Below are 21,605 nucleotides of genomic sequence, written 5' to 3'. Positions count from 1 at the left end.
TCATTGTGACCAATATGGTGGGTATGATAAAATTATAAGTGCTGAGAGTACTGCCTTTAGTATTTCATAAAAGCAGAATTACTATTTCTTTTAAATATGTGAGTATAAAAAGTGCTACAACCACTTTCTTAAGTATTTGATTTTTATTACATCCCAGGATTTTATCATATTCAGGGATTTCTGGTTTTCTAATAGCTGTCACACTAAGACACTAGAAAAAAAATGCATTTCTGGAATGCACCTCTTTTGTGAAATAAGGGGTAGTATATAATGAGCAGGCTCACACCCAAATAAGGATAAAGCCTTCTTTTTTAAACTTCTCCCTACCATCTCACTCACTGTCCAGGATTGCCCTGGGCACTGCTCCCAGACCAAGTTTCCAAAGGAAAACCCAGCACAGGGAACTTTATGATACTTGTGAACGACAAAAGGCACCAGACTGCTACAGAAATGATGTTATTCACATCACTGCGAAAAGAGGAAACAAGAGAGCTGGGGTTTCATAGGGCCAGAGAGTCATCAGAGCCTCCTGGAGGTCATGCAGAAGAATAGAGATGAGTCTCACCTCATGTTCTGTGAGAGCACTGGGGGGCCTTTGCACTTTTCCACTTCCCAGAATACAAAAGTGGCGACGAGGTGCAGGGGTGGGGTGCAAAGGTGGGGTAGGGGATTGGTGTTGATCATACTTGCTTTCTGGGAATGTAGGGCTTAGATAAAGTTCCACGTTCTCAATGTAGTCTTCTAGTGTGTCTTTTCCCATTTAGAAGGTCATCTCAGTAAATTACATCTCAATCAGTGTTTTCCCCAGAGTGAACCTTCCTGAGACCTCCTCACTGCTACTTGTATCTAGCAATCATTGACCTATTAGATTCAGAAAAAAAATGTCTCATATCCCATCCTTCCTCATTCCATTTTGTGACTAGTACATATAATAGCAATAATAATAAAACAAGGGCAGTATCAATGATAATTTATAACAATTTTTATCCTTTTTCATATGCCAGGTATTATTCTCAGGGCTTTATATTTAATGATTTATTAAGTCACAACAAGCAAACCAATGGAGATACTGAGACTTAGAGATGTGAAATAATTTGCCTAAATTATTATAGCTGATGTGTTGTGGAGTTGAGATTGTAACTTCCTGAGACTACTTTTCCTCATTACACTGTAGTAACTTTGGAATTCCATACCACACATCAATGCACATACATTGGGGACACAGTGCAGTGTTCATTAGAGATGCCCTAGGAATCAGTTATAAATCCTAAGAGTGGTAGTGAGGGAGGGTAGTAGCTGGCCTAGGGAAATGACTCTGCCACATAAGTTTAACTTTACTGAGCAGAGTGAGTTAACATCCTGCTAACCTCATGCATGGTGTACTACACAGGCATTAGAGTGGGTTGTCCCAGAATCCCTATTTTATGGGCACACTTTCAAGAGCCCCTTGGTAACTAGGTAAGAAGGAAAGTATATTATGCAATGATTAACTTGCACTATTTATCTAATACAATTATTTTTAAAAGTAGAGTACAACATTACATATGTTTGTGTAAGTGTATAAATTTACAAGTTGTAATTTCAACATGACTCTAATTAAACATAAGTGTGACTGTATCACTTTAAATATAAATCACCAGAACTAAGTGTTGTTAATATTCTGATTAAATTTATTTCTATATTTTCTGAAATTTTGGTGCATAATGTGTTATTTGAGAACCATAGAACACACAGTGGGAATACTTCTGAATTTCTAGACTTCTGTACCCTACACCATTTACTGATCCTTCAAGCTTGCTGTTTCAGAGGGGCACGGGAGGTGGCAAGACCCGAGATGAAGAGAGAGCACGATTTAACATGCTTGAACACCAGTACTCTTACTTCTCTTTCCTATATCTCCTCCTTAAAAACCAGTCATTCTGAATATCTATTCTGGAATTTCCGTTGGCTTTTTATATGAGCTCCTTTATCTGAGTCTGTATAGTTGCTCTGTGCATTTCTCTCTTTCTCTCTGCTCTTTCTCACTCTGTTTCTCACATCCTCTGACACTGAGTTGGGGTTCTTTCTTCCTTTTAGTCACACACTCGCGCTCATGTTTATTTGATACAGACATATTGCTGGTTTTCTTCCTCTGCCTGAATACATTTTTTAAAAAGCATCCGAACACTGGAATTTCACAACCTTAAACTTCCTAGTACTTAGGAAAATATTTCAGAATTATTAGGAATATGAATATAACATAAGCTCACATTTAAATGGTCAAAAGCTAAAGTCATGGCAGTTCTTTATGCATAATTAAAAGATTAAAATAATACTTAAGTCAGGTACGGGTAAATCAGATTGTAAATGTTTGTTTTTAAAATGGTCTGTGTGGACTAAAAGAGAAATACAGATATTGACGAAGGTATTGTGGGGTGTGTTGGCCCAGGTGTTTGAAAGAAGATTCCCTGGATAGAAAGCAAAGTCAAATTCCTGGATGGTCCTCTTTTCAAACCCCATTCTTTCCTGCCTTCCTTCTCTAATTACTGACAATCCTTGGGACTTCTCGCACCTGCCTTGCAGATCCCACCAGATCTAGTCTTCCTGATTGCAAACTTCCTAGGCTGTTTACAATGTTTCTAAAAAGCATGCGAGAACATGAGTTCTGTGGATTAAAGGATCCATCTATTAAAATACTAAAGGGTTGAGTAGGGATTGTAACATTTAATTGTTAAATTAATGACTGTTTTTCAGAATGTGAGCCATTCTGATTTCTAGATCTTTTATTACTTTGACTATCATAGTCATCTGGAAGCGTACTATCCCTCCCAATCCCCTCCTTTGGGGTCTAAAGAAAAAATGTACTCGCGGTTTTAGAAAGCATAGTCAGGTTGAATTCTGTTCTTCTCTTCCATCCGGCCCTTCATCACACATTTGAGTTCTCTTGTTGAGGTACACATATTTGTATACTTTCTATCACTAAAAGAATAATTGGTTTTTGATCCGTTGTGGTCCCAGGGCCACATTTCTAAGGGGTATCCCTGTCCTGACCTTGAACTCCCTTGTTAAAAAGCATCTGCGGAGCTCCAATTTCTCTGTCATTCCGCATTCCAGGTTGGAATGCACCTTTCTAACTCCTGCAAGAAAGCAGGCGTCATCACGGAAGGTGGTTTCTGTCCAGGTAAATCCCACTGAGTAATTATCTTTCACATACGGGAGGGAGAAGCTGTCTTGTGTTATCTAACCCCTTCTCTTCAGTTCCCTAACTTTGCCTCTGAAAGTTTAGTGCCAGTGAGCAGAAGCAGAGCGATTTTCAAATGCTGCCAGCATGCTGCCTGAGTCCTCTTGATTTTGCACCAACATCCTTTATAGCCACCTCGAGCTCACTGAAGGCTCTTATCAGGAGAGGAGTGAAAAGGAAGTGAATGTCATTACCCAATTAATTGGTAAATTAACAGAATTAATGAAACAGAAAAGAAATAGTCCTGCAAATCTTTGCGAATAATATACTAAACAAATTTTTCATGACCTATGGCTAAAAATAAGTGTTAAAAGAGAGGGAAGGAAGGAAAATAAAAATAACAGACTACTAAAGTCATTAACTATATGACTTTGTGAAATCTACTTGTACATGGAGTATACTAGGTCCAAGCCCCAAAGAAGGCATATTTTGAAATCATTTATTAAGTGATAATAATAAATGATTATTATTATTTAATAATAATCTGTCTACCCAGAACTGTTTCTATCCAGACGGACATGGCTGGGAGTAGTAGACAGCACGGGAAGCTGGGAGGTCTCTGTGGCAGTTCCTTCTGTTACATTCTGCTTCTACTGTGGTTGGAACAGTCTCAAAGCGTTGGCTGGCAATTTGTCTGCCTTTATCCTATCCTGTGTATCACCAGCTGTGGCAAACAGTTTTTCCTAGGCAAATTGAAAACTGCTTCTTCCCTAGCCAGAAGCCTCAATGTCTTCAATGTGCTAACTATTGCACAACCCAATCAAACCTTCAAAAGGCTTTTAGAGAATAGTCGACTCTTCAGGGTTTGTGCCTGCTGATACTCCAGCACATTTTCCACCCTATGTCTAACACTGCAGCCTGCTATGAAAGCACCTGGGACCCCAGGCAACAAACAGCTCTTCAAATACTATGCCTCCACTATGGCTGTGTTTCCCAAGGATGGCGAGTAAAAGTGTGTTTGTTAAGTGGAGAATGATTCTGTCCTGTGATATGTTGTTATTAGCTTTTCATCTGACATTGAGAAGGAATGGGATAACTATAAGGTCTTTTAGGGAGATTTTGGTCTGATCTCATACCACATACCTCCTTCTGGAGAGGTGGGGTGAGCAGGCGTAGTGTTGTAGAGTGACAGAGTTAAACTGCATTTTCCTGTTTTAGAGAAAGTTGCAGTAGTGTTACCGAACAAGGGTCCGGGGGAGGGGCAGGCAATACTTGGCCCACCCACGGATGCCAAAAACTGCTTCAGAAAACAGGGGCCCCTCCCAAGGATGGTATACTAATATCTATCGGGCTCTTCTGTCCGCCACCAATTGGAAAGACATCTCTCAGTGCCAGAGATTTGTGAAAAGAAACAAAATCTTTATTTAATGCTATTCAGGCCTAATGCCTTCATTAAAATATTAAAGTCTTTAAGGGTATACACCTACACACACACACACACACACACACACACACACACACAGCGCTTCCTTCTCCCACTGTCCCAACTCCGGGTACCCTAAATCAGGAAAAGAGCACAAGTCCATTTTTCAGGTCGCTGGCACTGTGGGCTGTGTCGTCTGTCTAAGCAGGATCTCCAACTAATCCAAAGTCATGCGGCACCTTTTACTAGCAAGAGTTCTTTGTAACAAGTTCCAGTCAAAGTCTCTCCTGCTTTCCAGGCCACTCGGCCAAAGGGAGCACCCCAAAGCCGCGTGGGCTTCTTCTACCAAAGCCGCACTCCACCAAAAGCGTGTCTTTCTTCTTTACCTGGCTGCAGGGATCTCCATTCTGGCAAAGCTGTGTGGTCTTCCCTTTCACCTGGCCAAGAGGAGGTCTGCACTCTGCTGAAACCGTGTGGCTCTCCCTCCTAATGGCTACAGGGGTCTACATCTTTCCAAAATAGCGTGGCTCTCTCCCTCACCTGGCCAAGAGGGGGTCCTCACTCTGCTAAAGCCACATGGCTCTCAAGCAGGCCCTCTCTCTGAGAAGCAGCCCCAGTTCCAGCCTGGGTAGCAGCCACTCACTTCTCCCTGGCCCAAAACTTGGCCACAGCTATTTAACATATCTATGAAACCAGTTAAAGGTTATAGATATGTTAAATACCATTCTAGAGGTTAACTGCAAAACTGTTGCTATGCAAAACAGCTCTCAATGGCCCTGCTCCATTCGTCCCTTCCCCCAACTGACACCTGGCAGGGGGTGGTGAGGACATCTTAATATTTCCTCCAATATTCCTGTACACTCTGAGTTCTGGACACCATTCCAAATCTTTTCTGGGCCCCCCCTTGGCTGCAGCCTGTATCAGTAGTAGTTCACTTGTGGATGGTCTGCAAAGAAACACCCGGGAACAAATTCTGTTTTCTACAACCCTGTATTTTCTGTGCAACCCAGTATCTGACATTTTGTGATGTTTAAAAATGAAGGATTTTAGCAAAAACAATATCATAGAAGGGGTTAATAGCTGATATAAGATTGTTAAGCTCTTCTAACCTTTCTTGTAAAATAATATTAGCTGTCCAACATGGTGGACAAAGACTGAGTGAGTTACATGAAAGAACAAAATATACAGGCTTGGTTTGCTTTTGTTGTTGGGCTGTTAATTTGTTTAAACATTGCCTGAGGCAGATTTACATCTAACAGAGGCCTCCCAGAAACACACACTTGACTACACAATGGAGAAGGTTCTCCACTTATTTGTCTCTGGGGGCTAACAGGACAAGTTGTTTTGCATTTGAATATACATCTTTTGATCTCGCTTTCTTTTCCTCCTACCTTTTTGTTGCTGCTAACTAGTGATTAGGAGAAATCTGTAAGTGAATATAAGAATATACCATTAAGAAAACCAAATTCAACTGGGTAAATTGAAAGATCAAATTGGTTTTTATTCAAGAATTGGGCAATCATTGCATTTAGTAAGAAGTCAAGAAACATTACAAAATGTAAATTTTTATAGGCCGAGAAGAGCAGGGACCAAGAAAAAGTAAATGACCTCACTTCTTTGGGAGGGTTGGAAAGGGCCTATCAGTAGTAGATGACCTCACTACTACACAGTAAGAGATTTCCTGTTGACTGGTTTAAAATTACATTCCTGGGAAGGACTGTAACTACAATTAAGTTAGGTATTAAATCTGGCTTTGGTGACATGGTATACCACAAGTGACTCCATTTTAGGCCTGTCATCTCTTTTGTTAACAATATGTTAATGAACTATAGTAGTTACTTCCTTTAGCAAAGTTCTTTTAGAGAACAGACTGAATGTAAAAATAAGAACTTTAGGAAGCCTATCCTTAGAGGAAAAGAAAGAGCAAGACATAAAAAGCAGTACTGTGTTATTATCCATCTGACTAAGATGAGCTTAGCTGTGAATCATTAAAAATATTTTGTGTGTACTTATTTTTCTCTCATTCAGTATTTTGGGGAAGTTTTGCTTGGCCCTGATTTTTGATTTGGATGCTGTCATTCAAAATGAGGAAATTGGTATCTTTTTATTGGTTATTTATTTATTTATTTTTAGGGGTAGGGAGGGAGAAAGAGAGGGAAAGATACAACGATCGGTTGTCTCTCACATTCCTCCAACCAGGGACCTGGCCCACAATCCAGGCGTGTGCCCTGACTGGGAATCAAATCGGAGACCTTTCAGTTTGCAAGTCTATCTATGCCCAACCCACTGAGCCACACGAGTCATGGTGAGAATGAGGAAATTAGTATCTTGAAGGAAAAAAATAATTGCTAATTTCAGAGTGAAGTATATTGGGGAAAGAAAAAAATCCAATGAAATCAAATTAACTTATTTCAACAGAGATGAATAGTGAAAAAATTGGTTATGACTTAGTCATAGGCCCTCTACAGACTCATAGAGATTAGGTTGTGCTGCTGAAGGTGGTTAGTCCTCAGTACAAAACCACTAGGAATAGTAAAATTCTTCCACCTTCAGTATTCTATTAGAAGAGAGACATCTCTAAGAATGTGAAATCAGAGGAGAAAGATCTTGGTGTGTTCATTTATCTATTAAACAATTATTGAGGGTTTTTATGTGTCAGGCTCTTTGTGAGACAATAAAGGTGTAAGTGTTGAGAAGATATGGCTGTACTTTACTCTTCAATAGTGATGAGAAGGAGAAAAACAAAGAATTATAATGCTAGCACAAGCAGAGAAACTGGACAATACTTCACAAGGTTGGGCGCATCTGAGACAGATTTTGTGTGGGAGTTTGCCAAAGGAAAAGGTTGCACAATGTACTTTAGGTAAAAGGGAAACAAGAACAATGAAGAATGAGGTTGCAATCTGAATAAAGAATAGGATTCATGGCAGAGAATCTTATTAAGGTCTTAATTTTAAGGTCTTTACCATAAGAGGCCTTGACCTTTACAATAAAGGCAAACCAAACTGCAGAGCCCTTTTCTAAAGGTAGCCTTGATAGACAATGTCATTACCTATTATTTACTTAATAACAAGTCAGAAGAAATAAGAAAATAAGTTCAAAACAATGCCTTATTAATCTCTACTTAGATTTAGTTCTTTCCCTATCTCTGCCTATTATTTTCATTTGAGTCATTGTGAGAGGAGATGCCTATCCTGTCATATAGTCTCAAAGCGGCAATACCCCAGGAGACAGAAAGGGTGGTAAAGTAGAATACAAATGCTTTCAGACTAGATAGTACATTTGAGTCACAGGGGTCTTCCTAGAACTCAGAGTATGAATTTAACCTCAAAACCTAGAGAATAATTTGGTATAATGGTCTGTGTGGTAATGTTAACTTTTCATGGAAAAAAATAGCTAAAATAGCAAAAGGACCCTCAGACCCAACTTAGAAACTTCCCTTGTGCTGATAAGAAAATTTGCCCAATACACTTGTAGATGCTGTAGAGCTTGGGACTGGGGTTGGGTTGGGGTGAAATATACAGTATGGGCAACAGTAGGTTTACAGTTGTTCGTATGAAACATAATACAGTAATCAGTAAATAATACAATAATAAACTTTTTTGCATACTTACAACTGTTACTCACAATTGTAAACCTACAATTGTGTTACTCACAATTGTAAACCTATAGCTAACCATATGTCTTGTGTCCACACTATAACTCTGTTAGTTTACATGACCGGTATTTACCAGGCATTTACTGTTTTACACCACATTAGTTTTGGTCTTAATGACCAAATCAAATGCCTTTATGAATTAGGCAACATTTTGGTCTTCATTTGATTGATGGACCATTTTTGTGTATAACCTACTACATGGCATTTTCCCAACAACATATTAGGACCATATGCCAGGCTAAACAGCATTCAAAGCACATGTCTGTGATATCCGCCTGCTGCTGTGTTGAGCTGTGGAGATGACACAAGGGCAAGGAGAAGTGTGATAGAAGATTTAAAGTGCATTTATAGAGGTCCATTTCCATTCTTTTCAGTAGAAAGGAAAAACACAGTAAATCTACATGAACAACTTCATTTATGATTGAGAAGGCAGAAAGCAGCCTATTCATTCATTCATCCATGGTTGTAATTAGAGAAGTGCCACAAACATCACCAAGGGCAGAGAAGTGATACCATAAAGGAACAGAGCAGGACAAGTAATATCGAGTCTGGAAAGAAACAGCAAGTGTCCATGAAGTTAGCTTTGCATTCCCTCATGGAGAAGTTTTAAATTATCAAATGCAGGTAGTGAATCCCACTCACATCTGCCTGGCAGAGAAACACATATTGAGCCATGGAGATATTAAATGGTACCTTAATTTGCCTGGGTTTAGGAAAATAAATAAGCTGAGAAGAAAAGAAAGACCTGCATACCAAGGTACCCAACTAATTAAGTAAAATAATCATGCTAAATAAAATGCATAATTCAACAAAAATTAATGGGGTAAGTAGATCTTTTGTACCATAGGGATTTTTAAATGACTCAGCTTCCCTCTCTCTTATGAAAGATACAAATTGGCCTCCGTATCCCTATGGTGAAGAGCCTGTGGATAGGACATTGATTTCCTGTCTGTGCACGGGTGTGGAATCTCTATGCCTGGCTGTTTTGACCTGAGAGGAAACCTAGGTTTGAGCTGGCTCAGAAAATACAGGGAAACATGGTGTTTTAATTGTTTTGCTGTCATATTCCAGGCTCCTTCTGTCCATCTCTTGTGCCCCAGAGTGTTGAGCAGCTGGCTCTGCAGCTGTGCACAGGGTCTGGGACAATGTTCCTGTGGGGCAGACATAAATCTTGCCAAAGTGATAGAGAGAATTTTTTGTTTGATTTTTAAATTCCCAGATTCTTAATAGAATTGAAGAAAACAATTCACCATGAAGCACTGACCCTTTTGCTATTCTGTGCTCTTTGCCCCTTTCTTTTAAGTTTCAGGGAGAGACTCTTTTAGGTCTCTAAAATAAGTAGTTTTCTTCATCTTCCTTGGAGTATAAACTACACAAGGGGTGTCTCCATCTCCCATAAAAGATTGAATTCATTCTAATGTGATCCAAAATGCTGGTGGCAAGCTGTCTTGCCAGCAGACAACCTGCTGCCCTCAGCAGCTGGAACCACATTTAGGCAAGATGACGTTAGCTTGTATTACCTTGACACAATACCTATCCACTCACTTGGATCTGCTCACACACATCTCCTCCTAGGAATGGGCATTCCAACTCACACAGATCAAATGCAAACTCTGAAATCTAGTCTGATTTCTACAGTGGTGGGGCAGTACTTGACTACTCCATCACACAAGACTCTAGGAAATATTTATGAAAGAATGAGTATAATTCAAAATTGAGTAAATGTGCCACATTATCAATCATCTAATTCTCAAAGTTACTTAAACAGATGGGGTTCTGTGTGAATGACCTTTTCCTAGACAAGAAGATAACCTAGTGGGAAATCAATACCCATTTAACTTTATTTGCCTGCATTACTCATACTCACATTGTTTATTGCTGAATTGAGTTTAATATAGTGACATCTATCCATTTAATGGTAATTAGGTCCTAAAGGAGAAATAGTGGTAATACATAAGACCTTAAAAAAATAGCCTGTCCTGGCTCATCCTACATAAAATTATTTTTGGCTGGTCTTGTTGAGTCTAATAACCATATGGAGAATGAATGCAGATGCAGGTATGGCTAACATTCCAGTGTTCTCATTCTTCTCTGACAGGTGCGTTGTAGAAGATAAGAACTCAAAGGTGGCCTGGTTGAACCGTTCTGGAATCATTTTTGCTGGGGATGACAAGTGGTCTCTGGACCCCAGGGTTGAGCTGGAGAAACGCCATTCTCTGGAATACAGCCTTCGAATCCAGAAGGTGGATGTCTATGATGAGGGTTCATATACTTGCTCTGTCCAGACACAGCATGAGCCCAAGACCTCCCAAGTGTACTTGATCGTGCAAGGTAAGAAAAAGATGGGATAGGTGGGTGGGGAAGGAGAGGTAGGAGGAATTGAGTAATCTTGATGTATAAAATGCTTGCGTAATCCTTTCTGGGAATAAAAAGAAAGACTATGAAATACATCATGGCACTTAAGTATCTGTTTTCTCTCCACAAGAACAGACCTAAATTTGTTTTGAGAGGACCAAGGGGAATATAAAGACTTGAATTTTGCCACTGTGAGTCAGTACCCGTGGTGAGAATGTCTTCTCCTAGCCCTGAGTGTGAAACCATAGCTGTTGGAATAAGTTGAAACAGGAGCACAAGAACACACAAAAAGCTTAAAACCATGTCAAGTCCACTTTATCACACTGCCGATATTGAATACTTTGCTGACGGTTTGATTTTTAACCTGTTCTGATGCAGAATGGACCCCTGGGAGCACCCATGTACTGTTTTCCAAACAAGCCCCTTCCCCCGGGGTCTTTCTGTCACTGTGAGTTCATTGCCCACTGCCAGGTGTTAGGAATTAGCGCTCTCAATGCTAGAATTTGGTGAAAAGAAAAGGAACTATTTATTTAAAAGTTATACAGGTTTAGAGGAATGGCAGAATGTATCCATTAAAAATCCCAAAGTTCCTTTAAAACACCCACTAACGCACACACAGTTCTGCCTCCCTGCTTTGCCCAGTCAGGCCAGTCAGTGGTGCCATATCTCAGGAAAAGAAATAGAAGTCTGTGGCTCAGCTAAACTCCCAGCTCCTCCCAATAATCCATGTTCAGTTGGGCAGGCCTCCCACAGTCCCCAGCACCATCACCTGTGTTGCCCCAGCAATCTCCACTTCTTAATCCAAAACCATGTGTCACCTTCTCACGGCTCACCATTGAGCATCCTTTCACCCCTTTCCTTTCTGCATGGTCTCATATTGTCCTCCCCTTCCCTGGTGGCAGACCAATTTAGTTTTAAATCCCAGCCTGGAACCTCCTCCATAACCCCATTTCTGGCTTCTCTCATAATGGGCTATACCTGCTAGCACTCCTGCCGTCTTCAGCCTTTCTGGGCTGCCATAATAAGTCTGGGCAGGCGTGGCCCCAGGGCATGGGGCAAACCATCTCCAGGCTCTCTCACACAGGCACTGTAGCCAAGGGGAGCTGCTTCCCAGTTATAACATGGATCAAAGCTATGCACACCTTCTGGCTCCATTTTGGCTGGAAGACTAGTCTGCTGTTACTGTTATACAAAATAACCGTTTTTGCATGTCACATATGAAGCTGGCCTGAAAAATAACTCTCCGTAGCCCTGTTCCATGTGCCCCTTCCCCCAGCCAGGCCTATTATTCTATATGCTAGAACACCCTAAGGTCTGGACTCTTGTTACACTCAGCCTAGAGAATATCACTAATTATCTGTTTTTATGATAGTAAATGTTGTTTGGAAAAATAAAAATTACCAGAGGCCTTGATGTCCTCTCAGCTGACTGACCAGCTTTCTATGTAGCTTGTGGCTCCATCTAATGGCAAGTTATTTGTGAGCAAATCCAGTGACAAGGATCTGCAAAGTCATTGGGGACAATGTGTTTCTAGACTCTGGTTTCCACGGGCACATCTGAGTCATGATTTTACAAGGTGGAAATGCTAAATGGCACACACACATGCCCCCAAACTATAGCTCTCTTGGGTCCCTTTCCCCATAATTGCAGAATGAGAACAAAACTGATCAGCTGCACAATTTTATTGTAAGCGAATTCAAACCACCAGCAGTTTCAATCCACCTAACAAGATCTAAGCACTAACAAATATTAGGGTTGTGTTCATGTGTTCTTGATTTATGATTTTATGTAAATTTAATGCAAATTAGGCATGGCCTTAGGGCTCCTGTCAAGATTCCAGTGCAGTCAGTGGTGTGACAAAGTTTGACTGTAGCTTCTATTAATGTGTATGGAATTGATTATTGCAGCATTTAAATTATTGCTCTTCCAGCTCCTCTGATTAATAGGTTGAAACTGTAGTAAAATACATCAGAGGCTGCCTGCTGCAGGGTGGTTTAGTCATGTGACCTCCATCTTGGTCCATTTGCAATGGCTGACAGCTTCATTTTATTGCTTTTAAAAGGCATGTCTACTGACTTGCAAAGTTCCTATCACATTCAAAGCATAGAATGTTTTTCTTTCACTTTAGTAGACAGTACTTGAGAGCCAATTGCAAGAGACACCAGGGCTTGGGTCTCCAGCAGCCTATTTAAAATGTTTAAGCATAACTAGAGAATTATAAATATGTGAATCGGTTAATTTAGCATTTCCTGCAAAACAAATGCCCACATTCTCTCTCTCGCACACACACACACACACACACCTCAAAATCAAAGAAGTTCTACCTCATTTGATAGCAGAAGGAAGAGAGATAACTAGTTCACTTAAGATTATTTAAATCAGATTTTATCTAATGACCAGCTCCACATTATATAATGAGCTTGCTACACAATATTTGTACTTTCACAGCCTTCAATGCTATTGGAAAGTCTCCAGAGACCTCACTAGAAATCATGTATTGTCCCATACTGAGTAGAATTGGACAATCTAAGTATTATATTTCATAGCTTCTAGATGAGGAAACAAAAGCTCATTAAATTGAGTTTACTTGTTCAAGATCACACAGAAAGTTCTGGAAGTAGTTTGGAGCCAAACCAAATTGGAATCAAATCTGAACTACTTCCTACTAGAGTGGGTAATTTTTATTATTACCTTAAGAACTACCACATTTATATTTAAGTCTAAGCTCTTAGTGCCGAATGTTCAATACTCTTTCCCTTTTTTCTTACTCATCTGTACACTTTTTAGATACTAACATGATCATCTCAAGAAGGTTAAATCTAGAACCAGGTCAGATTGCACTGTGCACACCTCCGATGCCGTATCAACACAAGTGAAATTAACTTATGTTTAACTTAATATTAATTGGTGGAGGTAAACCTACAAAGTGCCAGGCACCATTTATTGCTGGTCTCATTTAATTCTAATAATATTATTTAAGTAGATTTTAATAACGTTATTAAAAATAGGCAAAATCTTAAAGTTCAGAGACAATTTGGAGCTTACTCAAGGCCCTCTCCCCTGTTCACTGAGAAAGGGTTTCAATCCTATATCTGTTTGATTCAAGATGTTATTGAAATTTTATCTTAACCCTATTTTTGAAAGAGAAAATGAGCAACAAAACCTATATTTATAAAGGAGATGAAGAAAGAATTGTCTCTTCCTTGAGCCTGATTCATAAAAGGGGTTTGTTTTTTTTTTGGACCATTATATGGATGTTGGCATTTGATCATTTGCAGCAGATTGCTGAATCAGTTTTTTTTAGTTCATTCACTTCTGTGATTACGACATAGGTTCCATCCCTATATGCTGTTCATTCACACTACTTCCTACTTTATGCCTCTACTCTACATTTTTTCCCATTTCAAAAATTCTGCTTCTAGATAGGGCTGGCATCCTCCTTTCTTCCAATCCCACAGCACTTTCTTTCGGAATATGAGTGTCTTTAGGCTTTTTCAAGTTATGTCTTGCTCACCCTCCATGGTTTCTGCAAATCCAATTTAAATAGTTGTTAAATAAATACTATATTTTTTTCCTTGCTCACCTTTTGAGACCAACCTTTGCTCAAAGAGGCTATGAAATATCACAAAAGAATAGCAGTTCAAAGGTGGGCTTTGAATTCACACTGCCTGTTTGAATCTCCTTTTTACTTCTTTTTTAATTTTTTTATTTTTATTTTTAAGTGTATTTAATTGATTATGCTATTACAGTTGTCCTATTTTTTCTCCACTTTATTCCCCGTCACCCTGCACTCTCTTTCCCACAGCACCCCACCTTTTAATTCATGCCCATGGATTGTAAATACAAGTTCTTTGACGCCTCCATTTCCTATACTATTCTTACCCTCCCTTTGTCCATTTTGTGATTACCATTTATGCTTCTCATTTCCTGTACCTTTCCCACCATTCTCCTCCTTCCTTCTGCCTACTGGTAACCCTCTATATGACCTCCATTTCTGTGATTTTGTTCCTGTTCTAGTTGTTTTCTTAGTTTGTTTTAATTTTTGGTTCTGTTTTTTAGGTTCAGTTGTTGATAGTTGTGAGTTCATTGTCATTTTACTATTCATAGGTTTGATCATCCTTTTCTTAGATAAATCCCTTTAACATTTCATATAATAAGGGCTTGGTGATGATAAACTCCTTTAATTTGACCTTATCTGTGATGTGTTTTATTTGCCCTTCCATTCTAAATGATAGCTTTGCTGGATAGAGTACTCTTGGATGTAGGTCCTTGCCTTTCATGACTTTGAATACTCCTTTCCATCCCCTTCTTTCCTGCAAGGTTTCTTTTGGGAAATCAGCTGACAGTCTTATAGAAACTCCTTTGTAGGTAACTGTCTTCTTTTCTCCTGCTGCTTTTAAGTTTCTCTCCTCTTTCATCTTGGGTAATGCAGTTGTAATGTGCCTTGTTGTGCGCTTCCTTGGGTCCAACTTCTTTGGAACTATCTGAGCTTTCTGGACTTCCTGGAAGTCTATTTCCTTTGCCAGATTGGGGAAGTTTTTCTTCATTATTTTTTCAAATAAATTTTTAATTTCTTGCTCTTCCTCTTCTCCTTCTGGCACCTGTATGATTCAGATGTTGAAATGTTTAAAATGGTCCTGGAGGTTCCTAAGCTTCTCCTCATATTTTTGAATTCTTGTTTCTTCATTCTGTTCTTGTTGACTGTTTATTTCTTCCTTCTGTTCCAAATCATTGATTTGAGTCCCAGTTTCCCTGCCTTCACTGTTGGTTCCTGTACATTTTTCTTTATTTCACTTTGCATAGCCTTCACTTTTTCCTCTATTTTGCGATGATACTCAACCATTTCTATAAGCATCCTAATTACCAGTATTTTGAACTTTGCATCTAATAGGTTGTCTATCTCTTTGTCACTGGGATTTTGGTCTATTTTTTTCATTTGGGGCATATTTCTTCATCTCAGAGCTCCCGTTATGTTGTAAGGGGTGAAGCCTTAGGTATTCACCAGGTTGGGGCAATCCATGTGGCTGCCTTGTGGTGCTGTATGTGGGGAAGAAATCGGAGAGAGAACAGTGCCACTTGCTCAGCAATCAACTGGCTAACAGTCACTTCCCTGGCTACCCACAGGCAAATTGGGGCCTTCTGTTGCTGATTCCCAGGTAGGTAGGTTTGTGTATGTTCTAGGACCCCATGGGTCTCTCCAGTTAACTCTCCTGTGAGGGTGGGAGTTTCTCCCATTGCCTCAACCCACAGGTTTTTCAGCCAAAAGTTTAGAGGCTTTGTTTTCCTGTGCTGGAACCCTGCATTGTGCAGTCTGTGTCTCTCCCCAGTTCTTCCTCTAGGTTTACCCACATGCAAATGTGGGAACACCCAGTCTGCCAGCCACTGCACTGCCTGCTCCTCCAGCTGCTTTCTTGCCACACATCCTCTCTTCCCTGGCTGCCTATCTCTGCTCCTCCTACCAATCTGGATGAATGCTTCTTCTTTAACTTCTTGGTTGTCAGACTGCCATACAGTTTGATTTTCTGGCAGTTCTGGTTGTTTATTGTTTTTAAATTTGTTACTGTCCTTCTTTTGTGAGGAGGCAGTATATCTAGCCATGCCCCCATCTTGGCCAGAACTCCTGAATCTTGGTTTTCCTTCCTGCTACTAAAATTAATTTTGGGGTAAATGGCTTCATTTCTCTAAGGCTTAATTTTGTCATATTTAAAACACAGGTAAAGTTAAAAATTTAAACCCTCTAAAGTTACTACAAGAATTAAATCAGGTGATCTATTTATGTCCCTAGCCTGGTGTTTAGAGATTGTGTGTTCTCAGCCAATAGATCATGATGATGAGGATGATGACTACATCATGATGATGAGGACAATGAATGATGACTACAGCTACTATGACATTTTGTTGCTGCTGCTACAGTATCTCTCATAAGGCTGACTTTGGCCCTGGGGGGATGATGCCCAGTATCTAACAGCTGTTACCCTTGCCTATTAGCCTTGTGGTTGGCTCTTTCAAATTTTATTTTGTGTCACTCCAGTTTATATTCTCTAGTTCTTTTTCTTAGCATCTAGTCTTTAACATTATTTCTTTAGGATTCTAAAGACTTTTTAGACTAGCATAACTTTTAAGTTCTTAGCTACATTTATTAAGGATGTTTGAGGAGAACATACTGTACACATCAGCAAAACATAGATGTTAACTTTTAAACTGGTGAAACCTCTCAAGAATTTCTTATTCAGTCGTTTTGGGGTGGGGTTTGATAATTTCTAACAAGTTCCTAGATAATGCCCCAGCTGCTGGTGCAAGGATCACATTTTGAGAACCAGTCTTTTAAAAGACTTGGGTGCCTTAAAAGCATCTAGAGAAGTAATTATGCATAATTTTATTTGATTTCATACTGTGCTACACCTGTAAATACTTCTAAAATGAATTTTGCTGGACATGAGACAGATAACAGGTAGATTGATAAATATTTTAACTTTCATAGTAACAACTTATGGCTTCCAAGACTGCTTACCTAGCTAAGTCCTATGGGGGAAAAATCTCCTCTTTCTAAACTGTCCATTTATAAGTATCAAAGCTGAAAAAAAGTTATTGAGACATAAAAACTGCTCTAGACATCAAAAAATCTTCATAAATTTTCAAGTGTTTGCACTTCTTCACATTTTGCCTGCATTCCATTTCCCCTGGTGCATCTTTCTTTCCTTTTATAGACATTCCCACCATGTTAGTAAGTTTACAACATCTCCAATATTTTCTCTGTACTTCAATGATTATTTTTCACAAAGAAAGTTTCTATCAGCTTATGACTGACATTACATGCAAAATATCTTGTGCTGAAATAAATATCCTGAATGGCTTTCTAAACTCAGTCTTTAGCTCCATGACTTCCACACACCTTCCTTATCAGTTACACAGGTGAAAGTTTTTCACCAGTGAATATATAAGTCCATAATGACCTTTGGGATCCCTTGTATTCAATAGTATTACATGTTACATCAATGGAAGCCAAGACTTCAAATATTAACATACATTTGAGATAATAAATTGTGAGACCCAATTCTAAAGCCCTATATTTTAGTTCCTGTACTATCCCCTTTATAGATTGTTAGATCAGAGATTAAGAAAACATCATCATTAACTTTAATGAAATAGACATTTGTTCCTGTAAATAATTCCAATTGTTTTTCCAAAGGTTACACATTTCTATGATTTCCTTCTTTCTCTTTTCATGCCAGAGATGGAGGCACTTGTGTTAAACCAAAGTTTCTATTTCAAAAATTTTTATTGAATTTTTTGGTAGCATTGCTTAATGTAATTATATGGGTTTCAGGTGTACAGTTCTATAATATATTATATTATATTATATTGTGTGTTGACCACCCAAAGTCAAGTCTCCTTCCAATACCATTTATTCCTCCTTTACTCTCTTCTACATCTCCCCTACCCACACTGTCCCTCTGGTAATCATCATACTGCTGTCTGTGTCTCTGAGTCTTTTTTTTTTTTTTTTTGCTTAATTCCTTCACTGTTTTCACCCAGCCATCTGAAACCCCCTCATCTCTGACAGTTGTCAGTCAATTCTCTATGAGTCTGTTTCTATTTTGTTAGTTTATTTTTTTCATTAGGTTCTATGTATAAGTAAAATAATGTGATACTTCTCTTTCTCTGACTAGCTTATTTAATTTAGCTTAATGTTATCCAGGTTCATCCATGCTATTGGAAAAGGTAAGATTTCCTTCTTTGTTACAGCCAAGTCATATTCTTTGTGTAAATATACAACAGCTTTTTAAATCAACTCATATTGATGGGTACTTGGCCTGCTTCCAAATCTTAGCTAGTGTAAATAAAGCTGTGATGAACATATATTTGAATTAGTGTTACAGGTTTCTTTGGATATATTCCCAAAAATGGAATTGCTAGGTCATAAGAAAGTACTATTTTTAATATTTTTGGTAATTCTATACTGCTTTCCACAGTGGCTGCTCCAATCTGCATTCCCACCAACCATGCAAAAAGTTTCTCTCTTCTTCACATCCTCTCCAATACTTGTTGTTTGTTAATTTATTGATGATAGCCATTCTCACAGGGGTGAGGTGATTAACTCATTGTGGTTTTAATTCCCATTTCGATAATAATTAGTGACATGAGCATTTTTCATATGTCTATCACCTATCTGTATGTCCTCGTTGGAGAAGTGTCTATTAAACTTGTTTGCTCATATTTGATTGAATTATTTGATTTTCTTGATGTTGAGCTGTATAAGTTATTTATAAATTTTGGTTACTGGCCCTTATCAGATGTATCCTTGGGAAATATGTTCTCCCATTCAGTGGGTTGTCATTTCACATTGTTGATGCTTCCTTTGAAATACAAATACTGTTTTAGTCCCATTTGTTTATTTCCTCTTTTGTTTCCTTTGCCTGAGGAGCTATATCCAAAAAAAAATTGCTATGAAATGTCTGAAATTTTACTGCCTATGTTTTATTTTAGGTTTTTTATGGTTTTGAGTCTTATATTTAAGTCTTTAATTCATTTTTAATTTATTCTTGTGTGTGGTGTAAGAAGGTGATCTAGTTTTATTTTTGTATGTATCTGTCCAATTTTCCCAACACTATTTATTGAATAGACTATCATTACCCCATTGTTAAGTTCTTGCCTTCTCTGTCAAACACTAATTGATCATAAAGGCCTAGGTTTATTCCTGGGCCCTCTATTCTGTTCCACTGATCTACATGTCTGTTTTTATTCCAGTACCATACTGTTTTGATTACTATAGCCTTGTAGAATAGTTTGATAATAGGTAGCACAATTCTTCCAAACTTGATCTTCTTTCTCCAAATTTCTGTGGCTATTCAGTCTTTTGTGGTTCTGTATACATTTTTGAAATATTTGTTCTAGTTCTGTGATACATGCCATTGGTGTCTTCATAGGAATTGCATTGACTCTATAGATTGCTTTGGGTAGTCTGGACATTTTAATGATGTTAATTCTTTCTATCCATGAAGACAGTATATGCCTCCACTTATTTGTATATTCTTTAATTTCTCTCTTCAGTATCTTATAATTTTCCAAGTCTTTTACATACTCAGTTAAATTATTTATAGGTTTTTAAATTATTTTTGATGCAATAGTAAATGGGATTATTTTTTTTAATTCTTAATGTGACAGAGAAGACATTTATTAAGTAGGTAAAATTTAAGTAAAAGTGTGGAAGTATATTCTGGAAATTGCTAAACATTGTTAAACTTGATATTGCTAAATGTCATTTATAATAAGGTGATTGGGTATATTTCAAGCAGAAATAAGACTGTCCAAAAAATAGTTAAAAATCAAGATATTGCTCTTCAGCTCTACAAACTAGCTGCTATAGTTTCATATTCTCTAGAATTTGAGAGCTTTTTCCCATCAGAGGGTTTTAGTTACAATCAAATTTTTGACATTTAAATTTTAAACTGAATTTCAATAACTTCTAAATATATTCGACAATAATGTATTTCCACTGGGATTATTTTCTTAGTTTTCCTTTCTGATAGTTCATTACTGGTGTATAAAATTGCAACTGATATCTGGACATTTATTCTGTATCCTATTACTTTACTGAATTTATTTATCAGTTCTGGTAATTTCTTGGTGAAATCTTTAGGGTTCTCTATGTACAATATCTTGTCATCTGCAAACAATGGCAGATTTATTTCATCCTTCTCAATTTGGATGCCTTTTATTTTTTCTTCTTGTCTGATTACTGTGCCTAGGACTTCCAGTGCTATGTTGAATAAGAATGGTGAAAGTGGACATCCTTCTTTAGTTCTTGATCTTAAGGGAAACACTTGTACTTTACCCATTGAGCATAATATTGTCTGTGGGTTTGGAATATATGACCTTTATTATATTGAGGTATTTTTCCTCTATTCCTAGTTTGCTAAGAGATTTTGCCATGAATAGGTGCTGGATTTTATCAAATTTCTTTTTCTGTACCTACTGATATGGTCACATAAGTTTTTTCTTCACTATGGTTATCTGGTGTACCATTCTTATTGCTCTGTGGATATTGTATCAACCTTGTGTCCCTGGGATAAATCCCATTTGGTCATGGTGTGTGATTTTTTAATGTATCAGTGGAACAGGTTTGCTGATATAGTAGGAAACTTTACCATTTATGTTCATCAGGGGTATTGGCCTATCATTTTCTCTTTTTTGTAGTATCTTTATTTGGTTCTAGAATTAGGGTAATGCTGGCTTTGTAAAATGTGATTGAGGGTTTTTCCTCCTCTTGAATTTTTTGGGATAGGTGGAGAAAAAGTGGTCTGAGTTCTTTGAATGTTTGGTAAAATTTACCTGTGAAGCCATCCAGCCCAGGACTTTTGTTTGTCAGGAATTTTTTCAAGGCACTCTTTCTCTTTATGTAATCCTTACATAACCTGCAACAAGTCAACATTTGGGTTCATTAGGCTTGTCAAAATGCAGATTCAGAGTTTATGGGGATGTGGTCAAGATATGCAAATGCATTATGTTCTTCAGGTGATCAGATACATGTGAAAAACCAGGAACCACTGTTTTAGGGATCTAAACAATCAACGAAAGGAATTTGCTGTTGCCTGCTTGCTCATTTTTCTGTACGATGTGGTAGCACATCATTTCTAAAATTCTGAGGAGCATGTACTAAAGCCTTGTAATAGAAAAATAAAATAAAATAAAATATGTCTGTGTGCCCATCCAGACCATAGGTTAAACTCGTGTTCTTGAGCCCAAAGAAATAGTGGAAATAGTGGCTCCAAAATAAGACTTTTAAACTGTGACATTCAGACTTTCCATACGTATGTGATACAAAGGAAATGGTGATACAACAATATTTTAAAGATGTAAAAATTTATTTAAATATCTCATTCAATATACCTTACCAGACTTATCATGTTTTCCATTTATTTGTTATGTTATGCCAAATGTTCAGTACCCGTAGCAGAGTGGTCATTTCAATGTTGAGTCTTTTGCTCACTTTTTACACTACTCTGATT

General features: G+C 38.2%; 1 protein-coding gene across 3 annotated transcripts in view; it reads left to right on the top strand.

Moving 5' to 3' along the window:
• Nucleotides 1-21,605, top strand: part of LSAMP (limbic system associated membrane protein) — a 630,861-nt gene that overhangs the window by 316,441 nt on the left and 292,815 nt on the right. For all 3 annotated transcript variants that reach the window (XM_037045538.1, XM_037045540.1, XM_037045541.1), the window contains exon 2: nt 10,340-10,572. In XM_037045538.1, coding sequence (XP_036901433.1) covers nt 10,340-10,572 — 233 coding nt within the window. The remainder of the gene's footprint in view (nt 1-10,339; nt 10,573-21,605) is intronic.

The sequence above is a fragment of the Sturnira hondurensis genome, unplaced genomic scaffold (assembly GCF_014824575.4).
Source record: "Sturnira hondurensis isolate 20B ecotype Veracruz unplaced genomic scaffold, ASM1482457v3 Scaffold0004338, whole genome shotgun sequence".
In the NCBI taxonomy this organism is placed as follows: Eukaryota; Metazoa; Chordata; class Mammalia; order Chiroptera; family Phyllostomidae; genus Sturnira; species Sturnira hondurensis.
The sequence above is the reverse complement of the archived record's forward strand: the minus strand, read 5'-3'. Positions and strand labels throughout refer to the sequence as shown.